Source organism: Centrocercus urophasianus, unplaced genomic scaffold (genome assembly GCF_019232065.1).
Source record: "Centrocercus urophasianus isolate 14NV4802_14NV808 unplaced genomic scaffold, USGS_Curo_1.0 seq_23, whole genome shotgun sequence".
Taxonomy (NCBI): Eukaryota; Metazoa; Chordata; class Aves; order Galliformes; family Phasianidae; genus Centrocercus; species Centrocercus urophasianus.
In genome coordinates, this window is record NW_024884789.1 from 16,815,978 (window position 1) to 16,841,435 (window position 25,458).

At 40.1% G+C, this 25,458-nt stretch overlaps 1 protein-coding gene across 1 annotated transcript; it reads right to left on the bottom strand.

The window, feature by feature from the left end:
- Window positions 1-1,546: 1,546 nt before the first annotated feature.
- TSPAN3 (tetraspanin 3) lies at window positions 1,547-25,458 on the bottom strand. The gene is made up of 7 exons (XM_042824445.1): window positions 25,341-25,458; window positions 13,676-13,867; window positions 12,609-12,683; window positions 8,230-8,331; window positions 7,847-7,999; window positions 7,538-7,621; window positions 1,547-2,478 (listed from the first exon to the last, which is right to left on the bottom strand). Exons 1-7 carry the CDS (start codon window positions 25,401-25,403, stop codon window positions 2,386-2,388), a joined length of 762 nt encoding a protein of 253 aa, XP_042680379.1. The 5' UTR covers window positions 25,404-25,458; the 3' UTR covers window positions 1,547-2,385.

The window sequence follows — 25,458 nt, forward strand, 5'->3', positions numbered from 1 at the left end:
TAGAAGTGATGGCAGAAGGTATGGTGACAAAACAATCATATTTCAATCCCTAAATGAGAACTTGTACTATTCCTTCTTACTCAAGTGTGAATCCTGCTGTTTGTACTAATGAGCAGAAAGCAACCCAAGTAAATCTACAACACATGATCACTCAAAAACCACGAGAAGTAAAACCAGTCAGCTCCTACATCTCTTTTCATATCTGACTACTATGGAGACAGCACTTATTCCCAGTTTGAGGCAGTCAGACAAGACATTGTGTATAGAATGCTGACAAATCATGCAAAAATGCCACTAATTTTCAACAACAAATTTACACAGTTATAAGTTGTATTGGGTTAGTTCAGCCCTTTATGCCAGTAAGGTGTAAAACATTTATTGATTAGATTTTAAAAGAAGTTTCTACATTTCAGCATGAGTTTTATTTTATGAAACATGCAGAGGCCTCCCTGATCTACAAGCAGGTATTTGGTGCTATGCAGTCAAGTCACCTGTAGTACAAATCCATGTCTTCCAGCAAGATTAACAAGTACGTGCACTGTAGCAGAAATCTTTCCATAATTACACTGACTTCAAAGAAGTACCTGCAGGCTGCTGGCTGCAGAGCTTATACGTGCCTCACAGCTAGTAAAAGCTGACCTCTTTTTGAAGTATTCTTACCTTTGTTTTGTGCAATACAAACCTGTTTTTAAAATCTGTCCTGGTCTAGTTCTTAAGTGTTAAGGTTAAGTTTCATTACTCTGAGATTCTGCCAAGTGTATATAATGTATGTAATACAACATGATGCACATAATCCTTAAATTCATCCTCTCTACTAACAGTGGATTCTGTTAGCAGGCTTATTTCCCACATCCATGACATTCAATACCAGTGTCCCAAGAGGCCTTTCAGGTTATTAACGCACATACAATTCTAAGAGCACATCATCTGCAGCCCATGTTTAGAAATTAACACAGAAGTCCACAAGTGTACTTTTGCAATAGTGAAACAACAGGAAGAAAGTCGTTGGTCTTAGCAGACCACACATTAGATTTGCCCTTTCTTGACTGGCATTTCTTTGGGTGTCTGAGAACACTACAATCAATGTGCTGCAATCAATGTGGCTGAACAAATCTATTTTGCATAATAAAGAGCATGAGAAAAAGCAGTAGAAGTTCTGAACATCGCCGTCTTCTGCAGAAGTAACTGAAGCCTTTGAAAACAGAGCAGTGACAAAGTATCTGAATAACACAGGACAGATTAACATGTAATTAAAATACAACAGTATTGATCTCCAACTGTTGAGAAATCACATATTCTTCCCTAATCGTGCTCACAAGGTGCTAACTTTCCACTAAGTTTAGCAAAGTTTGTTCTGCTGTTTCCTAAGTACCGCATCAGATAAACTGAACACATCTGATATAAACACAAGCTCCCACCAAATCTTAAGTGAATTCACTTAAATCTCTATTTAAAACAGCTGCTTTCATACATTAAAGCTAACAGCACTCACAGACTCCATTTGAACCAATACACTGGAATCTTAAATAGAAAAACCAGACAGTTATAGGGCGGATATACAGAGATTTATTTAATCAGGTTTACTATTTACAGTTGAGATCACTTTCACATACTACTTTGCTACTCTACATGGCTACGTTATTTCCAAACCAGTTTAAGAGCTACACTCTAACAGTTCACTCAACACATAAAACCGCTCCTCATAGAAAAATGAAATATTTCATTATAGAACAGTAGTGCATACATTATACTCCTGAAAAGCCAGCTTGTATTTTAAAACACTAATGCTTGAAAGGTTTGATCTCTGAAGGTCGAAACTGCAGTCGCATGATCCTAAGATTTTGGTTAGTTTTTGTTTTACTATTTATATATAAAGAGTACTGGACTTCACTTAAGTGTTTTTAAAAAGTGACACTGGTGAGGGGCAAGACTAAAATACTTCTCAAATTAAATACAGCTGGCTTCCTTTGTACAGCTTTGGCCAAAAAAGTTCCATGTAGTGAAGGTTTAACAAATTCTCTCTCTATGCAAGAATCAGTCAGTTAATGCTTAGAGGTAATCTACCAAAGTAGGCACACATCCTTTGACTTCCACATCAGCCAATTTACACTTAACTTGCAAATAGTTTTGAAATCAGGAAGTTTACTAGTATACTAAAACATTTAGATACATGAATTGCTGGCTAGAACAGTGAAAGTCACAGGTATATATGGGTGTGTGTAAAGCTGAGTTGCTTTGCCCGTCACCAGTGTACAGTACAGCTCTCCTCATCTGTGTAAGGTGTGCTCTGACTAAGCTTAGGACAAGCAAACTATTGCAGTAGACCTGGCCCATTCACCTTCCACAAAGCGAGATAAGATTGAACCACGTTGTTCACATTGTCTTCTAGGCATAGGTTCCACCAGTGATGAGAAGTTCGTAAGCAGGATCCCGACTCCTTCTACACAATACTATACAGGCACACAACATGCCCAGAAGCTATGGAGGAAAAAGAGAAAACAAGCTGAGTACGAAGAAAAGGCTTTAACTTCTTCAGTCTTCACAGAAACTGCCAGCACGCTCTGTGAGGCTGTGGCTGCCCATAACAAAGACAGCAACAAATGCTTGAAAAAGCTTCTCTCTCTGCTGCAAAAAGCAAAGGCCAAACACTTCTATCTGCTTGCAAGATCACAGACATCTTTAACAGAAGTTCTTTTGGTCAGCCACATTTACGCTGCCACAAAAATTCTGATGGAAGAAATTACTCATTTTCTCCTGAAAGATATAGGTTTAGATGGTGCATGTATTATGAAAGCTCATCATTCAAATGCATTAGCACCAATCGCTGTGATGAAAGAGAACAAAACCAGGAGCTTTATAAAACTACACTACCTTATTTCAGATGCTCCATCTATTAACATTTCATGCTAGAAAGCTCAAGGCCAAAATTAATTACTCACTGTTAGACAGCTTCCTGTCATTCAATTTTACTGCAGTGCTGTGACTACACTGGCAGAAGTTCATCAGGAATTAAGGGTATGATTGCTGTGTATACATTTAAAAGACTTAACTAAATATGATCAGGAATATTTTACAGAAGTGAGCTATTATTTGAAAGATTTTTTTTAGCAGGTACAGTCTTTTTAAGTTTAATGATGGTCTTCAGGACAAGAGCTGCCAATGGAGTAAGATTGTCTTGATTTGTTCACATGCATACAGGGAAAAATTCTATTCACAGATGTAAATATTCAAGGTGATCCTGTCATAGCTCTGGATTATAAAGCATCACCCCAGGAGGTTACTTAAAAAGAGACTTTAACAGAAAGTAAAAAAATTCAGGTGGTCAACGACCTAACAACCACAAAGCATGATGTTGTGTGAGAAATCAGTACAATGGAAGGAGGTTGTTTTCTTTAAGTCAGTCTGATGAAAATGTCAAATGCATAAAAAAGTTTTTGAAGCCAAAGCTTAACTGGTACATGCAACCTAGTTAAGTTTGATGAAAGATCAAAGAGAAAAGAGTTTCAAAAGTGTTAAGTCTAAATAAACAGTGATTAAAAAGAAGCATGCATGATGAAGCTGTAGTGCAAGTTTTGTATTTCCTGGGAAGGAACAAGATATAAAGACTTAAAATATTCTTTGTCTGTAGTTTATTCTCTGCTTTGGAGCCATAGCCAAATTCAGCTTTGGACCAGAAAAAGCACATTGAGAGTAAGCTCAAGTATGGCAGCTCAGCCTGTCTGTTGGTGTACTTCACGCTTCCCTCACTTTCTATCAGTACTCAGGTAGTTCCTGTCCAAAGCTCACTCCTAGTAGGGCATTATCTTGTGTCAGAGTAAGGGGAAAAACTGAGTTACATGACAGAATGGCTCTTCATGGGAAAGCACCCTTCCACATTCGCAATTAAAAAAAGAAGGCAAGCTCAACTTAGACTCATGACATGGAGCTTTGTGGTAAATGCCAGTGGCTATGGAACTCTGAAGGCTTGCAGGCAGCAAGCACAAAAACTGCATTCTTTCCTCTGTTGAAAACAAAGATAAGATGAAGCGTGCTAGGCAGAAACATTCCTTTCATTGTGTGCTTTTTTTTTTGTCCATAAATCATGCTAGCTATGTGTTTCAAACATAAGTAGTTCTATCACTTCTGCAGGTATTCACACAGAGAATCCTGGTTGACTGACTCAAGTTACTCAGTTTATATAGATGTATAAAACCTGAAAAATCAAAAGTCGAGCTACGTAATAAGAATAATAAATTTGAGTCATTATTTAAACCAGGCAAATGCTTTAGGGGGTGAATAGGAAGTGTATTCCTGTAAGTTACTGTAAGCACAGAATTAACTTCCACATTTCACATTTCTTGACAGAAACAATTTAGCACGTAATTTTTGAAAAATAAGCCAGCATCTCTGAAGCGTTCTGAAGTTTTAAGGCATTTAATTCTGTTTCTCTTCAATTGCTAATCAATACTGTGAACAAAAGTCTGCTGAAGAACAATACATACATCTTATAAAGCTTGAACAGCATTCAGAAATATTTCAACATCTCCCACAGACAGATTTTGGTTTTTTCCCCTTCTTTAATTTGCCTACCAGTATTAACTATTCCCAATCTCCTTTCATCAAACCAATTAGCCTATTTTTGGTCCTGCTAAAAACCTAACTGACTGTACAGATACGCCATGTTTAGTATTTCAGATGATCATTTACTAAAGAAGATATCTAAGAATGAACTCTCACAGCTAATCAAGCAGCACTTAACCCACTGCAATGCCTCTGCTCCCTTCATTTTGCCTCTGATTTATTAATAGTTCAGTGCTGTCACTGTAGTTGATACCAAGGAATTATCACACCCTTCCTGATCCCCATGGTAACTGGAAAATGAAGACACTAAAAATTAATTCTATGCAGAAAAGATTAAGTCTTCCCACAAACCAAAATCCTTAAGAAAGTTCTTTTCTCTTCTCAGTCTTTCCATTTTAAAGGAGGCAGTGAAGGCTAAATTTGCTGACTTAAAGCTACGAGGTAAGCTTTGAACAGTCTTATTGCTTTACAGAATAGAAATATGTTCAGAGAGGACACTATTCAGTGCTTATAGCAATGAGAATAGAATTGGCCAAAAGGAAAAACACCAAACCCAAACAGATTACTATTCCTCTACAGAACACGGCATAGGTTACAGGCCATCCACTGAAGTTCTCATTCTTATCTGCATTTCAATTGTCCTGCAGACTGTTTTGCTGAGAACTGGCTAAATGCATACTTTAATTCTGTATTTCAAATAGGACAATGCCACAACTCACATCTTCTGTTTTGAGAAGCAATTCAAATAGTTTCAACGTGCTTTAGTACTAACTTGTTTCCAAAAGATTTAAGTTCCAATCATGCCAACTCGTCAAAATTTGAACTGTAGAAAAAAATATAAAAATCTGACCTCTGACAGATTTAAGTGTGATAACCACACAGTGAATACTATTAGACTTCAAAGGTATTCCCAACAGCCTGCATTCAGGCTGTCCAGAAAGTAATGTGCCCTGTTTTATTATACTGGCCCAAAGGCAGATGATGATGGAACAGCAGTAGAGGGTGAACATGCCCACCAATATTCTGTTCCATGTTGTTGTCATTAACAACACTGGGTCACATCCATTGGTGCATGTTTTCACAAGCACAGCATGCAGGCTACTTACTGTTCATCACTGGCAAAAACACATAGCAAATGGTAGCTGGACAAATGGTAGACAGTGTTGAAAAACACTGTTTTGTAGCTTAGAATTTGCTCTACCAAACAGTGTTATTGTGCTCTTTGTATCTGCTGCAGTTTCAGTGAGACATTAATGAGATGGGAGACGTTACTTTCAGAACAACCTACGTAGATTTATTTTTTAACTTTTCTAAACAGGTGTCACAGATTGTGACACACAGCTTTACTACAGCACCAGCAAAGAAATTTGTCAGATGTTCTTTTCTTTCAAGCTGTTTAGATATGTACTTTCTGCCAATTGCTTGGTTACTGACACAGAGACAAACTAAAGCATCCACTGCAAAAGGAATACAACCAACATGCTTGCAGAGAATGGATTAGCCAGGAAGAACAGAAGGATGCAAGTAGTCACATTTGCATTTCAAGTGTGTGGTAGGAACTCTGGCCCAATCCCAACAGAGAGGAATTATAGTAGTTATAACAGCATATCGGAGTGGACCTGTTAATCAACCTGCAAACTCCAACATTCTGAATGCCTCCTCTCTATTCAGCTCACCCAGTCTCATTTTCTACAACATAAAAATCTGCCAGGTTAACTATCGCTGTGGAAATACCTACATTTTAATTACAGAAATGTATTTCAGTATTTGAGCTGACTAAATATTGCTTTAGGAGGTAAAAATTAAGAACAGCAATTAAAAATATCTTTCTTCAGCACACTGAGCACTGAACTCAAATTTTACGTTTCGTATCTGAAGTAATCTGGTCCTGGACAGTTCAACAGCAGTACTGAATACACTGCTACCTGTGAGTACAGCCTAATAGAACAGAAATAGAAATAGAATTATTCTCTCAAACTGTTTTGAAAAGATGATTTGCTCATCTTGAAAACACACAATCCAGCTCAAAAGCTGGTTCTGAAAAATGGAAGTGCTTAAGCTTCCCAATTCAGCAGAAATAATGTTTTCCATATTCAAATGCTTTTTAAAGAGTACAAAAGTAATTGAAAAGTAGTTCTCAAATCTCTTGGGATTCAGCATACGTAGTACATTTCTCATAGACCATAAAATTGCCACAAACTGAAATGGATTAATGCACTAAGCCTGCCTGATTGATCAATTTTACAGGAGTGTTTAAAAGACAAACAGTTCTGTGGCTTTCCTGTGTTTTTTTAATCTTAGTAAATACTGAGATACTGTTTCCCCGGTTACTTTCAACGACCACGGGAAATACACCAATTAGAATTCCTATGGAAGACAGCCTGCACTCAACCTGGTCTCTGCATTAGAACCCCTTTTTTGGTTCAAGTCCAGCAATCAGGACACTTTCAAGAAAACACAGAATTCTACCGAACAAGAGCAGATAATGCTATCAGAAACCTTGCTGCGTTTTGTGGGCGGCCTCAACATCATATGCATGCCATGAAGCATACACTGCTGTATCTCTAAAATGGCATGAAGTATGAGCCATCTGTCTCAAAGCTGTAAATTAAATATGCAAATTTTTATTTCCAGTCTCAAATGCCTTCAGAGCACATTCATGGAGATAGATACCTGATGCTTAAGATAATTAGTTTCAAGAGTAATTTATCACCTACATTCTAGTTGATTATTGCACATAACAGACTTTTCAGCTATTCTGAAATCTAACAGAACACACATTCCCGTTTGCAGCAGATTTTAGACCACACTTAATTAAGAAGTTTTGTCTTGAGGTATTTTCATCATTTTGACTGAGGTTCATTTCTCTCTCAATCCAAGTACAAACTAAAGTTGTCAGCATCCTGCACATACTCTAATAGCCTGGACAGCAGTTTAGAACACCATTTGAGTTTACAGACAAAGAACATTCTCTTACCTGAATAGCAGCAAATGCTAGTGCTGCCCAGATGACATACATCATTATCTCTTGAAGCTTCTTTACAACCAGAGCCTCACAGCCCTGAAACAAAAAGGCTTGTTATATATCCCTCTGGCAACCACACCAAAAAATCCCCATAAACATCAAATAAGGCAGAAAGAACAACAACAAAAAAAGTTTTTCTTTAGAAGCCACGTTTACTTTCTGTTATTAACTTTCATGCTTGATTTGATATTTATACCAAAAAGAAAATTAAATGATTGTCACCAAAAGCTCATCCCTAGGCTCATACCTGAGCTGTCTTACCTCAGAATAAAGGTCCATTGGACGGGTCAAACTGCCAGTACAATTGCTGAGAGTTGCTTTGCAACAGCTAAGAGGCACACTGTTGTTCTTAGTTTGTTTAAACCAGACAGTATTCTCCCAGTCTGTGTAGTTATGGATCCCACAACAGCGCAGCTGAAAAACACACAGGTGAAGAGCTACGTGTTAACCAGTCATCAAACTGAACGAGACAGAAGTCTTAGCTGTAATACCAAAAGCACAAACATGACAAGGTTAGGTTGTTTTGTTACTTAAGTAACACAAATTATATGACAGTGTTATCTAAGCAAATCATAGACTGAATGGATAGTTAAATGGCATACAGCCCAAAATCATTTAATATTTCACACATCTGGCCATCTCACCTGCCTCTGTACATAGTCAATAGCACGACTGGCTGCATCAGGATTTGTCCCATTGTATCCATTGTATACCTTCTGAATGCTATGATCAACTTCATCTTCCACCTGTGAAGCATAAGCAAAGCATTAGCACACCAATGGAAGTAGTACAGCTCTAGGAAAATAAGTTCACTTTTAAGTATAAAAGTGAGAAAACCACGATAATTCCCTAACATATCAAGTGCACTTTGATGGTACAGCTTATTAAAATTCTGACCTGTCTTTGGCAAGTACATTACTAACCTAAAGCTAATGGCCAAGGAAAAACAAGAAGCTACATTCAGTAAGATGTTAGACAAAGAAGCTTAGTGACCCATCTCAGAAAAGAAACTGCCTTTACTGTAACACCGTAGCACAACTCACAGTATCAGACAATATCATGGAATTAAGAACTCTCTAAAAGAGCAAGTATGCACCTTTCCACTTTCTACTCACTTTCAAAGTTCCAAAGCAAAATCAGTAGAGCCACTCAGACTAACTCATTTTGTTTGGGACCACCAGGATAACACTAAGCCATGGGAACTGCTGAATCACAGCCCGAACCTCTGATTGACCACCTGAGGCAAATAAGAGTCAGCCACAGGAACACAGGCGAAGGCAATTCACCAGTGCTACCGGAAGGATGGAGCCTGGCTGCATCTCTCCTAGATCCCATTCAAGTGCTGACTGCCACTGAGGAAGGATCTCTACCTGGAGATTGCTCCTCATGAAATTTATTGAGAGCCTACAACATCAGTGAGCATTTTTCATTTATTATCTTTCCACCTGATAATCCTTAACCTAACCTGTGTACGCCAATTGATTTTACACCTCCGCACACTTTTTGATTGTACACCCATTCTGACCAGAGAGGGCAAAGTACCAAAGATGAGGTATTTTGATTGACTACTCTACCCTACACTGATCTAACTTTCTATAAAATCCACCTCCCCCATGCTTTCTGAGAAATGTTGATGGCTGTACAAGGTACATGGCAACAGCTACTGGAATAGCTTAAGCTACTGCAGATGAGTCAAGCTGCTAAAGATGCTGTTCAGTACTTGTGTTAAAAAATGGATGCCACTCAAAAATCATTACTTGTCCTGCAAAAGATGTCCAACATTCACTCTGTAGGAAGTCTTGCCAGAATCTTTGAGTAGTACAATTCTATAAATTGTTATGTAAAAGCACACAAAGTTTGGTCTTTTTCAACTTTGGTACTGAAGTAAGTTTAAAAAAAGAAATCAGTTCAGGATAACCACTTTCAGAAGGAATTATGCGCAAGGAATTTTAATTTCAGGACTGAACATGAAGCAAGCATACTCTGTAAAATTGCAAATTATTGCAGGAATATCTTGCAAACACACCATGGCAGAAAGATTCAGGTTGTTTAACTGCTTTACGTGAAGGATTTTCTGCAGCAATTGCACAAGCTTATTGTCCCCTTCCAAGAATACTGGTTATTTTCACAAGTAGGTCTGTGTTAAGACAGATATAAACTAAATACAGTTTAACCTACACAGGCAACTTGTTTCAGGCTAGTTTGAAATCAGTTGTTTTCCTGTATGAATCTGTGTTCTAAACTGCATTAGTTAAATTAAACACATCCTCATTTTGTTATATAGACTAAAACAATTTTCAATAAATACTCATATGTTGTTTGACTTCTTCAGTTAGGGCAGTATGTGTGAAAAACAAAGCACAAAGCTATTAAAAAAAAAAAAAAACCAAAAAAACCCAACCTTACAGATCATCAAGTTCCAACTCCCCTGCCATGGACAGGGTTACCAACCAGGAAACCAGGCTGCGCAGAGCCCCATCCAACCTGGCCCTGAATTTCTCTCTGGGCAACCTGTTCCAGCACCTCACCACCCTCTGAATAAAAAATTTCTTCCAAACATCTAGCTTAAATGTCCTTTCTTTTAGTTTAAAGCCATTCCCTCTTATCACTAGTTGCATAAAAAAAATTGGTCTCCCTCCTGCTTAAACTCCCCCTCAAGTATTGGAAGGACACACTGGGGTCTCCCCAGAGCCTTCTCCAGGCTAAACAGCCTCAGCTCCCCCAGCCTTTCTTCACAGGAGAGGTACCCCAGCCTCTTCAGGACCCACTCCAACAGCTCCACATCCCACTTGTGCCGGAGGTCCCAGGCCTGCACACAGCACTCCACATGGGGCCTCCAGATGAAGGTAGAGCACAGGAAAACAAACCTCTCCCTTGCTCTGCTGGCCACTCATTTTGTGATGCAGCCCAAGGCACTGCTGGCCTTCTGGGCTGCAGGAGCACACTGCTGGCTCATGCTTTACACCTCCCGGAACCCTCAAATCCTTCTCAGCAGATCTGCTCTCAAGGAGTTCTTCTCCCAGTCTGTACTCATATCTGTGACTGGAATGACTCAAGTGTAACACCCTGTACTAGGCACTGTTGAACATATTCACATGGGCCCACTGAATGGCATCCCCTCCTCCTGTTGTGTCAAATGCACTGCTCAGCATCATCAGCAAACTTCCTGAGTGTGCATTTGATCCCACTATGTCATTGATGAAGATGCTGAAGAGCACAAGTACTACAGACCCCTAGGGAATATCACTTGTGACTGGCCTCCAAACGGACACAGAGCCACTGATCACAACCCTCTGGCTGCAACCATTTAATTAACTTTTTATCCACCAAACAGTCCAGCCTTAAAACCCGTATTTCTCCAATCTAGAGTAAGGAAGTGATGCAGGAACACGTCAAACACTTTGCACAAGACTAAGCAGACAACATCAGTTGCCCTTCCTTCATCCACTGACACTGTCATTCCTCCACAGAGGGCCACTAGACTGGTTGGGCACAATCTCAGTGAAGCCATGTTGGCTACCACAGCCTCCTTATCTCACATGTGTCTTAATACCTTCCTTTCTTAAAAATGGGAGTTATGTCCCCCTTGTTCCAGTCATCAGGGACTTTGCCTGCAGCTTTTCTAACCTGATGGAGAGTGGCCCGGTAACCAAACCAGCCAGTTCCTTCAGAACCCTGAAATGCATGTCATCTGGCACCACAGACTTGTGCACATTCAGCCTCATGACTTGCACGACCCTCTCAGACTTGCTCTGCTCTTACATTGGGATGGATTTCAGTCCCCTGATCCCTACCTACAGGTTTCAGAGACATGAGTAGCATGGGAAGCCTGACTGCCAGTGAAGACTGAGGCAAAGGATATGCTGAGTACCTCAGCCTTCTACACGTCTGATGAAGCCAGTTCTCCCTTCTCATTTACCAGACGTTGTACCTTCTGCTTTGTCTGTCTCTTCTGACTCATGTATCTAAAGGTACTCATGTATCTATCTTTTGTCATATTTTGCATCCCTCGCCAAGCTCAGTTCCATCTCTGCCTTGGCTTTCCTGATCCCATCTCTGCATGTCTGAACAGTAACTAATTGGAAAAAAGTAATAAAAAACAATCAAATCTAGGCAGTTTTCACCTCCCAATTTCACTTATAATAGGTATGACACTCCTCCTGCCCCTGAGAACAAGTTTAAAACAGTAAATACCAAAGGGTAGTAGAGAACAGCCATTTCTTACTAACAGTAACTTTGTCTGCCCTTTGAAAAGATTCAAAATTTAGTTTTCAAATACTGACTCCTGCAAGTCAGCTAGGTAGCATAAGGCCATGCTGTCACTAAGAAGATGCTCCATTCCCTTCTTTCTCCCAAGCTCTGACCCTTCATTACTGCTTGTGAAGCTGTGCAGCGGCAAGACAAAGGAACATAGGAGTTGGGACCAATCCAATTTTCAGGCAATTCAAGTGTGTAATTTCAGACAGGCTACAGAAGACAGATGCATGCATCTTTTATCTGTCCTGATATCTGTCCTGAATGCTGTTAACCAGAAAGCAGCAAACCACTTTTACACTGGAACTTAGAATGACTGCAGCTTAGCCTAGACCAGATACATGGTAATTTCTGAAAGACCACAATGTTACATGCTACATTTCTGCATAAATCTGAGCAAAAAGCAACTGTTCAATTTACTGCATATGAATCCAACAGGTTTCCCATTCTCGGGAAGTACACAGCTTTCCTCAATTGCTTCTAGGGACCACTTGCACTACAAGCTAGAGTCCCACCTGATCAACTGACCTTTCAGTGCACCGCCAAAGATACCAGAAATATGATGTACACTGAGGTAATTGATAATGTTAAGCTGTTATCAATAAGTTTGAGACACTGCTGTTCTAAATTTTAAGATATCAATCTCCAATTAGCACACTGAATGAATATCCACTGACGGTTTTACAGAACCAATTACAGCAAAGCCTGCATCTCAGTATTTTGATCACAGTTCACAGTAAAATATTTACTGAAATTTAAAGGCTATTACCTTTGCTCTGTAGATGTATCCAAGAACCACCACCACAACTTCGGTAATGAAAACCAGGAGCAGGATGATCACAAACTGTAAAACACAGTTCAGAGAATTTGCGCAAACTTTTCCACAATTGACTATCTGAAAGTCTTAGAACAGGCTTTGATTTATTATGAAGTTATTCCTCAGGTTTCAACTTTGCAAATTACCTAAAGCAGGCAAGTAAGTTGATCAAGCGAGTCCTGAGGTGACTCAAGTTTTAGAGCTTATAGTTGTACCAGGTAACGAGAATTAGAAACACCCAGTCAGGTAACTGCTGATCATTTGGACTGAAAAGCCACACTGAAGTGTTTTAATGAAACACCCTTTTATTAGGCAAATATTACAGCCACACAACAAAGAAGCTACCCAGGCTATTCCTAAAACTGGTAGAGAGACTAAGGGAACGTTTTTTCAGATCAAGTCTTGAAACAAAAACAGTAACAATCTATGCATTTGTATAAGCATACTTTTCAGCATTCAATTAAGTCTACACAGCATCCAACAGCAGCAAAGTGGGGATGATTTGAATACTGGCCTAACTTAAATCCTACCTAATTCTCAAGCTAGAGTTATATTTAAAACACTTAAAAAGATAAATTCCTGGAAACTAAGTGTCCAAATTAAGCCATACAAAGAACACTTAAGCATCACAATCATTCCCAGTCAGCCTCAGTGCTGTATGTTTAACACAAGAAGGCACCTGTCTCACCTTTCTCCCTATCCTATTCCAGCTTTTCAATCAGAAAACATAACACAGATTTAACTTGTTCTGACTTAATTGTAAGGAGGCAATTTAAAAAAAAAGAAAGATCACAGCTCTGAAATGTGAAACACAAAGACTCTGCTGCTGCCTGAACAGGCAAACTAACACCGTTATTTAGAACAGAAATCCAACATAGGAACAAAACTAACAAGATTTCAGGCTATAAGGCAAGATAAGAGGAAATATTCAAAAAACATGCATTTTGAAAATCTATTAAAAGGACAAAGGCCAGATACACAGCAAGGGAGCACCACCACACAGCAGCTTTGCAACTTACCGTAGCGAGTCCACAGCGGCTTTCGCGAATTGTGGCACAGCATCCAATCAGCCCAATAATAAAAAGCAGCGTTCCCACAGCTATGATAATAACTGCTGGAATGAGCGTGTAGACATCTTCAAAGAAGTGATCATAGTCGTCATATGTGATGAACACATAGGCTCCCACGTAGCACAGTATGCCTGCTGCTGCCTACAAGAGACAGTAACATTTCAGCTTCTTTGAACACCAAACTCCCATCTGCGAGACCACTGTGTAACAATTATTGTCATCAAGCACTACAAAGTAGTGCCCTTCAGAAATACCTATTTTCATTATTTGACTCATCTTTGTTAGACCACAGTGTATGTTTGTCTGGAATATCTCAGAGGCTCGCTTCCCAGTTACACTTAATCTAGATGGTTCTAGTTCTAACTATGCTCAATAGTCTCCTAAGGAACACAGTTAAGAAGCGAGGGTAACCATACTATGAACACCAAGAACTTGCTTCCTTCTCAGACACATTCCCTCCTGTGCTGCTTTGCTTTCTACATTCAAACTGCATACTCCTGATAAATGGATTGCAGACCACTTTCAGAGCCAGTTTATTAGCAATTGAACTGCTATTCAGAATAAGTATTTGGTTTTTAACTACCATCAGTTAACTACTTTGTTCATTTTGCTGTCTGACTACCCATGATTTGAGGTCAGAACAGAATGCACACACGTCTTGTGAACTAATTTCTCCTAGAGACAGCAGCTTTTTTGAAGCCTGAAGCACCAACTGTTGAAAGATACAGGAAAAGAGCCATTTTCCTAAGGGTCACTGTATTAAGTTGTTCTTTTCTTAGATGTGGGGGGTAGAAAACAAATCACTTCAAGTTACCACCATCTAACAACATATGGCCTGAATCAAATAGCACCACACTCACTACAGAATAAAACCACTGCATTCAAACTTAAAATGAAGCAATTATATTCAACTGATTTGCAATGACATTCAGCATCATTCGAATGTTTCATGATACTTCCCTGGTGTCTCAGTGCCTATGAATTACATTGCTTTGCAAGGCTACACTAAAACAATCCATTCAGAAGGTGCAAAGACTAAGGCATGATTTGAGGAATTTCATTTCGCAGTGAAGGTTTGTGAAACCCCTTCCAATCCACATCTCAGGCACAGAAGTTCACTCAACAGGACCCAAGGAGGAATGCTGCAGCCGGCCCCATTCCTGCCCTCCCTTCTCACTCCTCAGAGGCTCTGTTACCACTCCTCCCCCTGCACTGTGAAACAAGAGGGCAGACAGAATGCCAACAGCTAGTGCCAGCAACTGAAGCACTATGAGACTGGGTCAGGCAATAGCAGCGCCAACGAATACTTCAGGCCAGGAGGGACCTCAGGTGATCATTTAGTCCAATTTTCTGTTGAAGGCTGGATCAACAAGGAATTCAGATCAGGCTGCTCAACAGTTTGTCCATTCTTGAAACTCTAAGGGTGGAGATTCAGCAGCCTCCTTAGGCAGCCTGTTCAGTATGGCACACAGAACAGGATTTAGAAAACTGGTGCCTATTATTTCAGCACACTTTGCTACTATCTACACTTAGTTCTGCAATACTACTGCAACTATTTTCCATAGAAACAACACTGGATAAGCACTGCTAGGATGAAGTCTCCCATTCCAAATGCCCTCTGCAGCACTTGGTTATAGAAACACTAGCTTAAAAAAAAAAAAAAAAAAAAAAGTATTAACAGCCAGCTCAAAAGTACCCCCTGTTCTGGGTGGATCTGAAGTCTGTATTCCACCTCTCTGCCTTTATTTCTGCAGTAAAGGTAAGTGTGTACTCCACAGGAATTTAAAGCATCCAGAAGCTCAGTCATCCAGTAGAAAGTATGATGTAGATACAACAGTCATGAAAGTGAAAATTAACAGTCAAAGGCCAATAGTGAGGTATCACCTCCAGACAACAAAAGCTGAGGAAAACAAGCTATAGGACACTCTCTCCTTCACACAAAACACCAAGTGCTAATCCAAGTGCAGAAATCCTGCCATGTTAGGTGCAGTGTGGCAAAACAAAGATATACAATCCCTATAGACAAAGATTCAAAGTAGTGTCACAGAGCAATGGAATTACATTAACTGTTGCCTAGCAATGAAGCATGTGAATGACAGGCCAGCGATGTCATCTCCCACCTCTAAGGACTAAAACACTTGTTAGAAATATGGTATTATGTGAGGTGGCAGAGAAAAATGGCTGCAGCTGGCATCAGGCACAGAAAATATTCAACAAAAGTGAAAGCAGAACCATTTGTGAGCCTCTTTGTCCTCCTCTGTGATGAAAATTTAAGCAGCTTCCATCTTTTCTAAGAAAAATATGGTTCATACAGGCAGACTTGAGACTCCTGGTAACTGCATGAGCATATGCATTTAAATATCTTTGAACAGAGACAGAAATCAAGCATTACAAAACTACAGATGTTAGCTTCCCATCCCTCCTTTGAGAAGCATTCACATTAGGAGAAACTCTGCCCTTTCAGTACTATGCAGGACAAGTCCAGCACATACAGCCTCAGAAATCAATGAGCACAGAGAGTGTTTTTCCTAAGGAGAACACTGCTTTGCAACTGGAAGTTCACATTTTTCATCAGGCTTCTCAGATTAAAGCAGCCTTGTCTGAAGTCCTCACTTACACCTTCTCACACGTGGTACTACAGATAGATACCAGCCACAACAACACTGGTCCTTAGGTTTTGCTTCCAAAGGTTGTAGAATGGGTGTTTCTGTGGAAAAAGCTATGGAAGTTTGGGAACATCAGAGTGGATCCCCCCACCTGCAAAGTGCACTACAATCATGAAGCAGAAACTGAAGACCCACGTCCCTCTCCCTCTCTCTGAAGACCCAATTCTCTCTACTTGAGAAGTGAGCATCTAACCAATAAAGTGTCCATGCCCTTTGCAATTATTGCTGCCTCTTCCACAGAATTATTTGCACAACTAATCTTCTGTGGAAATAAAAACTGAAAACAATGGTGCCTTCTGGAACTTTTATATTCAGATCAGTTTTAAAAGCTAAAAGACAATTTCTGAACCCCCTCCCCCCCCTCCATATTACATTTTCACATTATTTTTGAACCACTACAATTGCCCAGTTGATTGCAGCACAATGAAAACAGCAATGCTGCCCTCTTAGTTTACAGAGAAAATAATTCAAATACCTTCCTTTCCTCCACACCAGTCAAGTGATGCTTAGTGCTTCCTTCAGCATGCTTTCAACAGCAAGGGAGGTAATGCCAGGTCTTTACATCAGCATTTTCACTAGAGCTTGGTTTCATGAGCTTCTATAATTTGTTTTCCAAAAGAAGGAAATAATGCAGAAAAACTAAGATCTGTATCACAAGTAATGTCACAAGGAGGAACTAAAGTACAGTAATCCAATTCTCAATACTTATTATTCTGAAGAGCAGAAAGTAAATCCACAGAATACTGAGTTGGCTCAACTTAAGCACAAAAATGTTTAAATAAAAAGCCATCATATTGATTAATGTGTTTCTCATATCATTAAATATAAATCAAATACATGACCCGCACAAATTTCAAGTAAGTCCTTTATAAGCAGGACTGAAAGGAGAACTCTCAAACAATCTGCTCAGGGCTCTGAATAGAGATGGCAGCAGCTCCTGAATCAGTGCCAGGTCACATGCATGCTCTATGGAGATGACTGGTTATTCAGCATTCACACATCCCTTTGGAGCATTTAACTTCAGAGTACTGAACTTGATGTGGCATACTCTTGTTTTAGCATAAGTTAACCTTTAAAAGGGCTGCCAAGATAAATACAGTTGATGAGAATAGTTTGTTGAGCAAGTCTTTAACATTCAGACACCCCATTCATCAGACCAAAAATTAAGGCTATATACACCCCATATAGTTCAGAAAAGCTTGATATGATTGCTTTGGCACCAAGCTCCAAAGACTTGTTGAATAAAGAACAAGAACGCAAGTAACTGGAGGGAAAGCCAGAAGATCTACTCTGCAATGCATGCAGTGATAAAAAGCATCACAGTGTTACAAGAAAGTCTTTAAAATTTGGGGTTCCCTCCATCTTTGGAGCAGTGTAATCCAGACTCCTAAGCCAGTGCCTGCTTTCACTAAAGTCAGCTTCCACCTTCCACATGCACTGAGGAAGACAAGCCTACTTTGTTGACTCGCCCCATACCATGAAGTAGGCAGCAACAAGCACTAAGAACTTCATACTTTCAATAACCTATACACAGCAGGTTTGAAAGCTAAGACTTTTGCTGCCAAAGAGCAGCATGACTGGAAAGGAAGAGATCAACAGCACTTGCTCTGCTGATCATTTATTTACCAACAATGGAACAAGGCAGCTCTATTTACATCCTATGGCTTTCTTACACTACCATAACTTCCCTTCCTAACAGATCAATTTCCACAGAATTTTTTTTTTGTTTTTTTTCCTTTTTAACTCTTTCATTTAACTGAGCCAAACAAGAGCATTTGTTCCCATGGAATCTCCATTCTGTTCTCTATGTCAAGAAAAAGACAATCTCTGATAAAGCAAACAAAATAGTAGCTAAGCTCTATAAATACATACACACACATATATATACACATGAGAAAACATTTGCACCTGGTACCTGACTACTTAAGAACAGTATTTCACTCTGATAACGAACCCTGAATGACAACAACAAAAGTCTACTATTCCCAATCGTCACTGCTGAGTTCTGGCAGTAATACAGGCCATTCCACTGTTATGTTAGACACACTATCCTCCCCATGTGTCTATTTCCCTCCTCGTGTTAAAGCTTCAGCGAATCTTCGTTCACACTGCTTTTCTAGTCTGATGGGAATGTGTTGGTTTTTTTTAACTGCCATATTTGCTCAGAAGATCTGGGGGCTCTGAGGTTGTATCAGCTTCATTCCAAGTTTCTTCCCTCCATTTGCATATCAACATACTGATATTTTTCTACCTGTACACAGAGAACATTGGTTTACTGTCCAGCTTTGAGTCATAAACCAGTACCTTAAGAAGTGCTTCCCTCCCCCCTGCCCCCAAGTGCTTCTGTATTTGTTCTCCATCTTCCCAACACCAGGATATTCATGACCTGACTCGTGTCCGATACAGAAAGATTTCCTCCATCAGTGTTTTCTTTTTTGGCTTTCTCTATTTCAAAGTCTAGTTCTTCGGTTTTAAGCTCAAAGGCCTCATATGTAGGATCAGGCCACTCTTCACTCTTCTCAGCACTTCTCAGCTCCCTGCCTCCCATCTCTTCCCCCTCCAAAATAAACACAAGCACACATGCAACCCTTTTCTCTACTTGCTTTAAATTGATGTCCACCCACCATAGAACTCAATAGCTTCCTGACCACTCTTTTCCACTCATCACTAATTATTTACATGCAAAACTGAACTGTGACTGTCTCTCAAAACTTTAAGAGAAGCAAATCACTTTTAATCAACTTCATAACATGGTTGAGGTATCTCAGAGGTTTACAAAACAAAGTAAAAATCAAGCCATGTGGCTTTCTCTATACTAGCCAAACTCAATTCTCTAACACCATGCATTAAGAAAAGCCTCACATTCAATTGCTTTCATAACTAAAGCAAAATGCTGAGCTAAATCTCCTCTGCATTTGGCATTACATATTTTAAACGTCACTAATTGTGAGATGCAGAACAGAGGAATAAGGATTTTTACTGTAACTGAAAGAAATGTTCCCAATATCACCCTTCTTTTATATCTATTTAGCATTAATTACAACTTGACCTAACACTCCAGTTTCCAGACTCCTTGCCCTGCACAAGAACAATGACTGTGCCATGATATGAAGCTGTCTTGCTGCATGAAGCAATACTTTAAATTCTAAATACTATTCAAATACGTGGCATTTCACTTTGCAAGCTGTTTCTGCTTCCCTCAGGTATAAACTTTTAAAGCACAAATTTACATCTGAAAAATCCTAAAGAAATCACATGAACCAAAGTCTTGAACATCCTCCTTTAAAGAAACATGATGAGATTTATACTTAAAAGCAAATCAAAGCCTAGCAAAAAAATCCAAGACCTGATCTGTTTGTTACCTGAAAATTTGTGCCCAAATGCTTTAAGAAAATCATTCAGAGGCTGTGATGCTTCAGGAGCTTTATACCCTAATTCCTGATTAAGTTCTCCACAATGCACTGGATTCCAAATTGTTCAACATTCCTGAAAATACACTCGTTTAATGCCAGAACAGCAGAGGCACAAAGTGGGCTACTTTCACATCCAGAAGTCAGCCCTTCAAAGAAAAAGGCTTCTGCCAAGTAATCTCCTCTGAGGAAGCCTTTGGGATTATCTGTCAATCTACTCTTTGATCATCAAAACACACCTGAGAAGTTTCTTCATTGCCTTGGCTTTTAAAGTCCAGACCAGAAGGCACTCAAGCTGCCACTGAAATGGGAAGGTTACCTGGTTGATTCCTAAAGCTCACTTCTGCCTGCTTTTAACTTTTTACATTTCTTCCTATTGCTAGATTTCACCAAACTCTGCTCTTGCTGCATTTTCTTCCTCCTTTTCTACCAGCAATTCATGAACACACTACACTTTGCATGGCTACAATTCCTGTTAAGGACAGCACAGCTAGTTTCTCTAACGTAATACTACATAATGTCTAATACTGTGGTTACTGTACTGTGATGAGCATGCATAAGTTATAAAGTAAGCACAGGATTGTAAAAAGCCTTCTTGCTACATTGAAATGAAGCCTGGCGATTCAACAACCGCTACTAGGGTTATTTTATACTAGTTTGGTCAAATAGTAAAATTAATGATTTCTAGACAGTTAAGTAATTTAAAGAGCAGTTAAAAGAGTTGGCTTGCGAATACCAAGTAGAAAGCATCACAGGAGCAAAAGCAAACTTTATTCCCTTTCTCAAGGAGCAGACGTACAGGGAAAGAAAAAACCTCAAAGGAAGCATAGGGTATCAGGTACTGTTTTAGCACTACAGGCTGTCAAAGCATACGTATTCTTTATGAACACAGACTCCAACTATAGGCATCCTTGAACATTTTAGCTATCTACACTATCTCCTAAAGAACAAGCCCAAAAGCATTTCTCTGCATTTTTACATTTATTTCATTTCTTCAAATAGCTTTCAACTAAGCTGTACAAGTCACCTGATGAAGCTTTAACTTAGTGCCTTACTTTCAGCTGGGATGGAATTGCTTTCTTCAGACCATCTGTTACGATGCTACGTTTTGGTTCTAGGAGAAAAACAATGCTGGTAACACAGTGGTGTTGATAGTTGCTGCTAAGCAGTGCTACACAGAGCCAAGGCCATTTGCAGCAAAGGGCCCAAGGAGCTGGGAGGGCACAGAATTCGGACAGCTGACTCAAACTGGCCACAGGGATGTTCTGTACCATGTCACATCATGCAGAAGGAGTCTGAAGGGTGGAGGAGTTCATCTCACTTTCTTCCATGGCTCAGGAGGCCAGCTGGGCATAGGTCAGAGGTGGTGATCAACTGCCTGTGCATCACTTGTTCTAGCTATTACCCTGTTCCTTTTCTCTATCTCTGTGATTAGTTTAATCTCAACCCACAAGTTCTACTTTGATCCTTGCCCCTATTCCACTGGGGGGGAGGGGGAGATAATTCAAAGGTATTTTGGAAAAATGCACTTAGTAGAAGCATTATTGTTTTATTTCTTGAGTGTAATGAAGTGAAATAAAACTTAACATCAGACTTTCCAGGAGATGAATTCTTAGAATCACAAACTGCAAACTGGGTGGAGCTTGGGCTACATCAGCAGCCATAAATGAATGAGCAGGTACAGCTATCAGATAGCATGCCTGACCTTCCTTTTTCATAAGGCAAAGACAAATAGGGAGCTACCACAGAACTATTAGAGATGACATCCTACTTGAGACCGATACAGAAAAATAAGAGCATCTTACTCCTGATTAATTAAGAAAGCCTGTGTGAGCATAAGCAAAGACACCACTCTTAATGTCTGCTGCCACAAACAGGGACAGCTTCTCTTGGCAAAAAGCCTATGGCAATACCATTTACACTAGCTTGCTTCTTCACACATTTGCAGCCGCAAAAGGAACTTGCCATTGCCAACATGCACGCTCTGTATTAATTTTACTTAAGCAGTCTCGTCCACTGAAGGATCTGTTAACAATATTAAATAACACCTATATTAAATAATAAAACCTTTTTCTTGCTGGTTGTTTTTCCCCTAGAGCTTAGTGATAACCAAACACTCATATATGAACACGCCTGTGAATTAAAAGAAATTGCAGAAACAGAACATGTGAACTCTTGCAACATATACAGAAGTCTGAGGTAAACATCTCAGAGCACCGCAACAGTGTCATACTGAACAGGAACAGGATGGTGGCTTCATGTGATTAGAAGTGCCATCAGTGAAACTGCCCACTTCAGCAGAACAAACCAGACAGTGCTCTTTATTTATTAGCAAGCATCCTTAGTTCCTCTTCTGTTATTAAGTACTTAATGAAAATGGGGGTGTTTTTTGATATCACTGTCATGCTGATCTAAGAGACCTATGTGTTGGTTAGAGGTACAGCCCCACAGTGCTTCCTCCTCCCCAGCCTTCTCTTCTTTCTTGTCTTTTTATTGTACCATAACTTGCAACTGAGAATCCACTCTATCCAATAGTGTTAAGGTGTTCTTTCTATCTGTTCTAGTTTCTATGGAAAGAAATATGAGACATTACTTTTGGAGTGACTCAGTACTTAAAGGCTTAAACTTTTCTGATGAAGACATCGTCAGGTTCACAGTACCAAAAGAACAGCTGATAGATACTAAACATTTTCCCAGCAAACCAAGCGATTGATAGAAAATGGTACCAAAGGAGAAAGTAAGAACCAAAATGTTTAGTAGACAGGAATTCAAAATATCAATTATTTTTAACAAATTACATTCAGAACTAATAAAGCTGTTCTTTTTCCTCCAGGCAGTAGCAGTAGTAATTTTCTGAACATCTCACGTCCAAAAGACTGAACTATAAAAAAAAAAGTGTTCTGAACATTCACACCTCCCACAAATATCAGAACTGTGGTTAGGGAGAAAAAAAAGTTATAATAATAGAAAGTCCTACATTGGAAGAGATCCACCAGCACTGCTGAGGCCAATCCTTGGCTTCATGTAAGATCAACCGAAAAAAAAAACCAACCATATTCCTGAGAGCACTGTCTAAACACTTCAAAAACAATTCACTCGGCTAATTGTCAGAGCTTTCAATGGCTGCAGCAAACTAATCTCAAGTTTAAATACAGAATTCAAGTTAATTCTGTAATATAAATGCATACCATAAAGATTATGACAATCCTGTTGATCACAAAATTTATATATGATACTCTGAAATGACATACTAAGTTTAAAAAAAGCAATTCAAGGACATTTCACAGTTACTTGACAAATTATAGGCAGTTGGCTGTCAAAAGCCTCAGTGTAAATCTAGATGATCTGATTACCAATACTGGAATGACATATGAATGACAATCAGAACACTTCTGTAATGGCACAGAAGCAATTATACTGCCAACTAGATAGGCACTAAATGTTATACACGTTCAGCTCAGTCACCAAATGAAACATGCTAAATCAAGAACTCAAATGCTTCCTTCTCTTTTGCTGTTTAAAACTGAGATGCACAACTTTTGCTGAAATTTTGTACAAAGTAACATTCATTCTTTCCTACCTTTAGGCTACAGGTTGGCTAAAGAGCCAAGACACAGGTTTTGAGGCTTTCAGTTTTGGATAAACCTGCATTTATCATTCCACGTAGAACTTATCAGCAGTATGGCCACTGAAGCTGCCTCCCTGTCAAAAAGCTGTCAGCAAAAGTTGACTTCTTTGACTGGAGATTTGACACAGAGTACTTGGTACCTAAACACAAACTGTCTACACATCATCTGAGTCAAATTTGTCTTAAGAACAGAACAGTGCCATTAAAAACCCTAAAACACTATTAAGTATTACACCAAATAGCTTCTGTGCTTAACACTGACAGGTGTGTTGTTTTTTGTTGTTTTTTTTTTTTGAATAAACACACTTGCAATTAAATTACTAAATGCAGCAAGTAGCAAACAACACCTTCCAAATATATAAAACTGAACTTTGGGGTTGGAAGAGAAAACTCACAGAACTTGCATCTGTTAAAAACACAACCTAATTTATATCAGCAACTAAGGAGCATAAAGCACTCCTTCAAGATGCAACTCACAGCAACTTCACATCCAGTGAAAAACTAAGCACTATTTGGCAGCTCTCACAATGCTCTTTCAGTATCACTTGCATGTAACAAAAAACCACTCCCTACAAAGGAGCTTCCAGCCGCGTCCCTAGAGGTGCTCAAGGCCAGGTTGGATGGGGCCCTGAGCAACCTGGTCTAGTACCAAATGGGGAGGTTGGTGGCCATGTCTGTGACAGGGGGTTGGAGCTTCATGATTCTTGAGGTCCCTTCCAACCCATTCTGTGATGATACTTCCAAGATAAGCAATGGAGACTACTCCTAACACAGATCTTTTAAATATGCCTCACATCAACTTCTCTCTCTGAACAGCTGTATATACAAATGCCAGTGAGACTGCACAGACGTGAATTTTGCCTGACCATAACTCATGCTTAAGCACCCAAGAGACACATTCCTTTGTAAAAAATCTAGAGAAACACAGTTACCCTCTAACACTTGTTACATTTCATATGGTACTAATCATTATTCAGCTAAATATAGTTACACTTTTATCTCCTAGTACGTCCTTACCCACTATTCCCTACTCAATGCTTTGAATAGCAGTGAAATCTTCCCTTCCTGGAGCCAGGAGTAGAAAATGAGAAACAGAGCAATTAACCCCCCCCAACCCCCTCCCCCCCTCCCCAACCCCCCCCCCAAAAAAAAAGGAATTCTTAAGATTCACATCATGACTGCATGCATTGCTCTACACCTGGCAATGGGCAAAGACAACTGAACACCCACCTTCAGCAAGGTTTTTTTTCCAGCAGCCTGCTGCTCCCCAGGCTGGGTAAGCACAGCTGTGGCAGGTTCAAGCAAAGCATAAATACTGCTGTGAAACTGCACTGACTAGAAAAAGTGACTCACAGCACTTGCTGTCACACCATTAAGTTCTACGTACGAATAGTTCTGCGTTAAACGTGTGGAAGAAATCAGTGTCACATACTTACCACTAAGTGCTCGGGGCAGACTTTAAAGGCCGAAAACTAGGTGGCTGCAGCAGCTCTACAGAAACTAAAGCGGCAAAAATCTGCAAACCTCAATACCGCAGCTCCAGCTGTATCACGTTACACAAGAGCCCCTACGGCAGGATCTCTGATGCTCATTAAATGCTGCCCGGCGCTGAGACAACAGATGCAGTTTCATCCACCTCCCAACTCCGGAGGAGGGCGGCTTGGAAATGAGAAGATTGCACACAGCGCGGCTTCCCAAGGAAACACAAACGCTTTTAACGAGTTTAAAGGGAAATGGGACACGGTGAAACAGACACGGGACAGCGCGGCGGTCCCAGGCGGCCGTAAGGCCGGACAGCAGCGAGGCAGCGCGGCCCGCACCGCCCTCAGCGCCGGGCCCCGCACCGCGCTCGGCCCCAGCCCTCCACACCTCTGAGATGCGCCCATCTTCTCCGACCCCACCGGACTCACCCAGAAGATGAGGTTGAGGAAGACCAGCACGGTTTTGGAGGAGGTGATCCCGCACTGCCCCATCGTGTCGCTGCCACCGCCCCTCAGCCTCCGGCCGCGCGGCTCCGCTCCCCTCCCC

Excerpts from the sequence above, each read along its gene's own strand:
- TSPAN3 (XM_042824445.1), bottom strand. The coding sequence starts at position 25,403 with ATGGGGCAGTGCGGGATCACCTCCTCCAAAACCGTGCTGGTCTTCCTC. Across the intron at positions 13,868-25,340 it reads TCCTCAACCTCATCTTCTGG|GCAGCAGCAGGCATACTGTG; the intron begins GTGAGTCCGGTG and ends TGTCTCTTGTAG. Across the intron at positions 8,332-12,608 it reads GATACATCTACAGAGCAAAG|GTGGAAGATGAAGTTGATCA; the intron begins GTAATAGCCTTT and ends TATGCTTCACAG.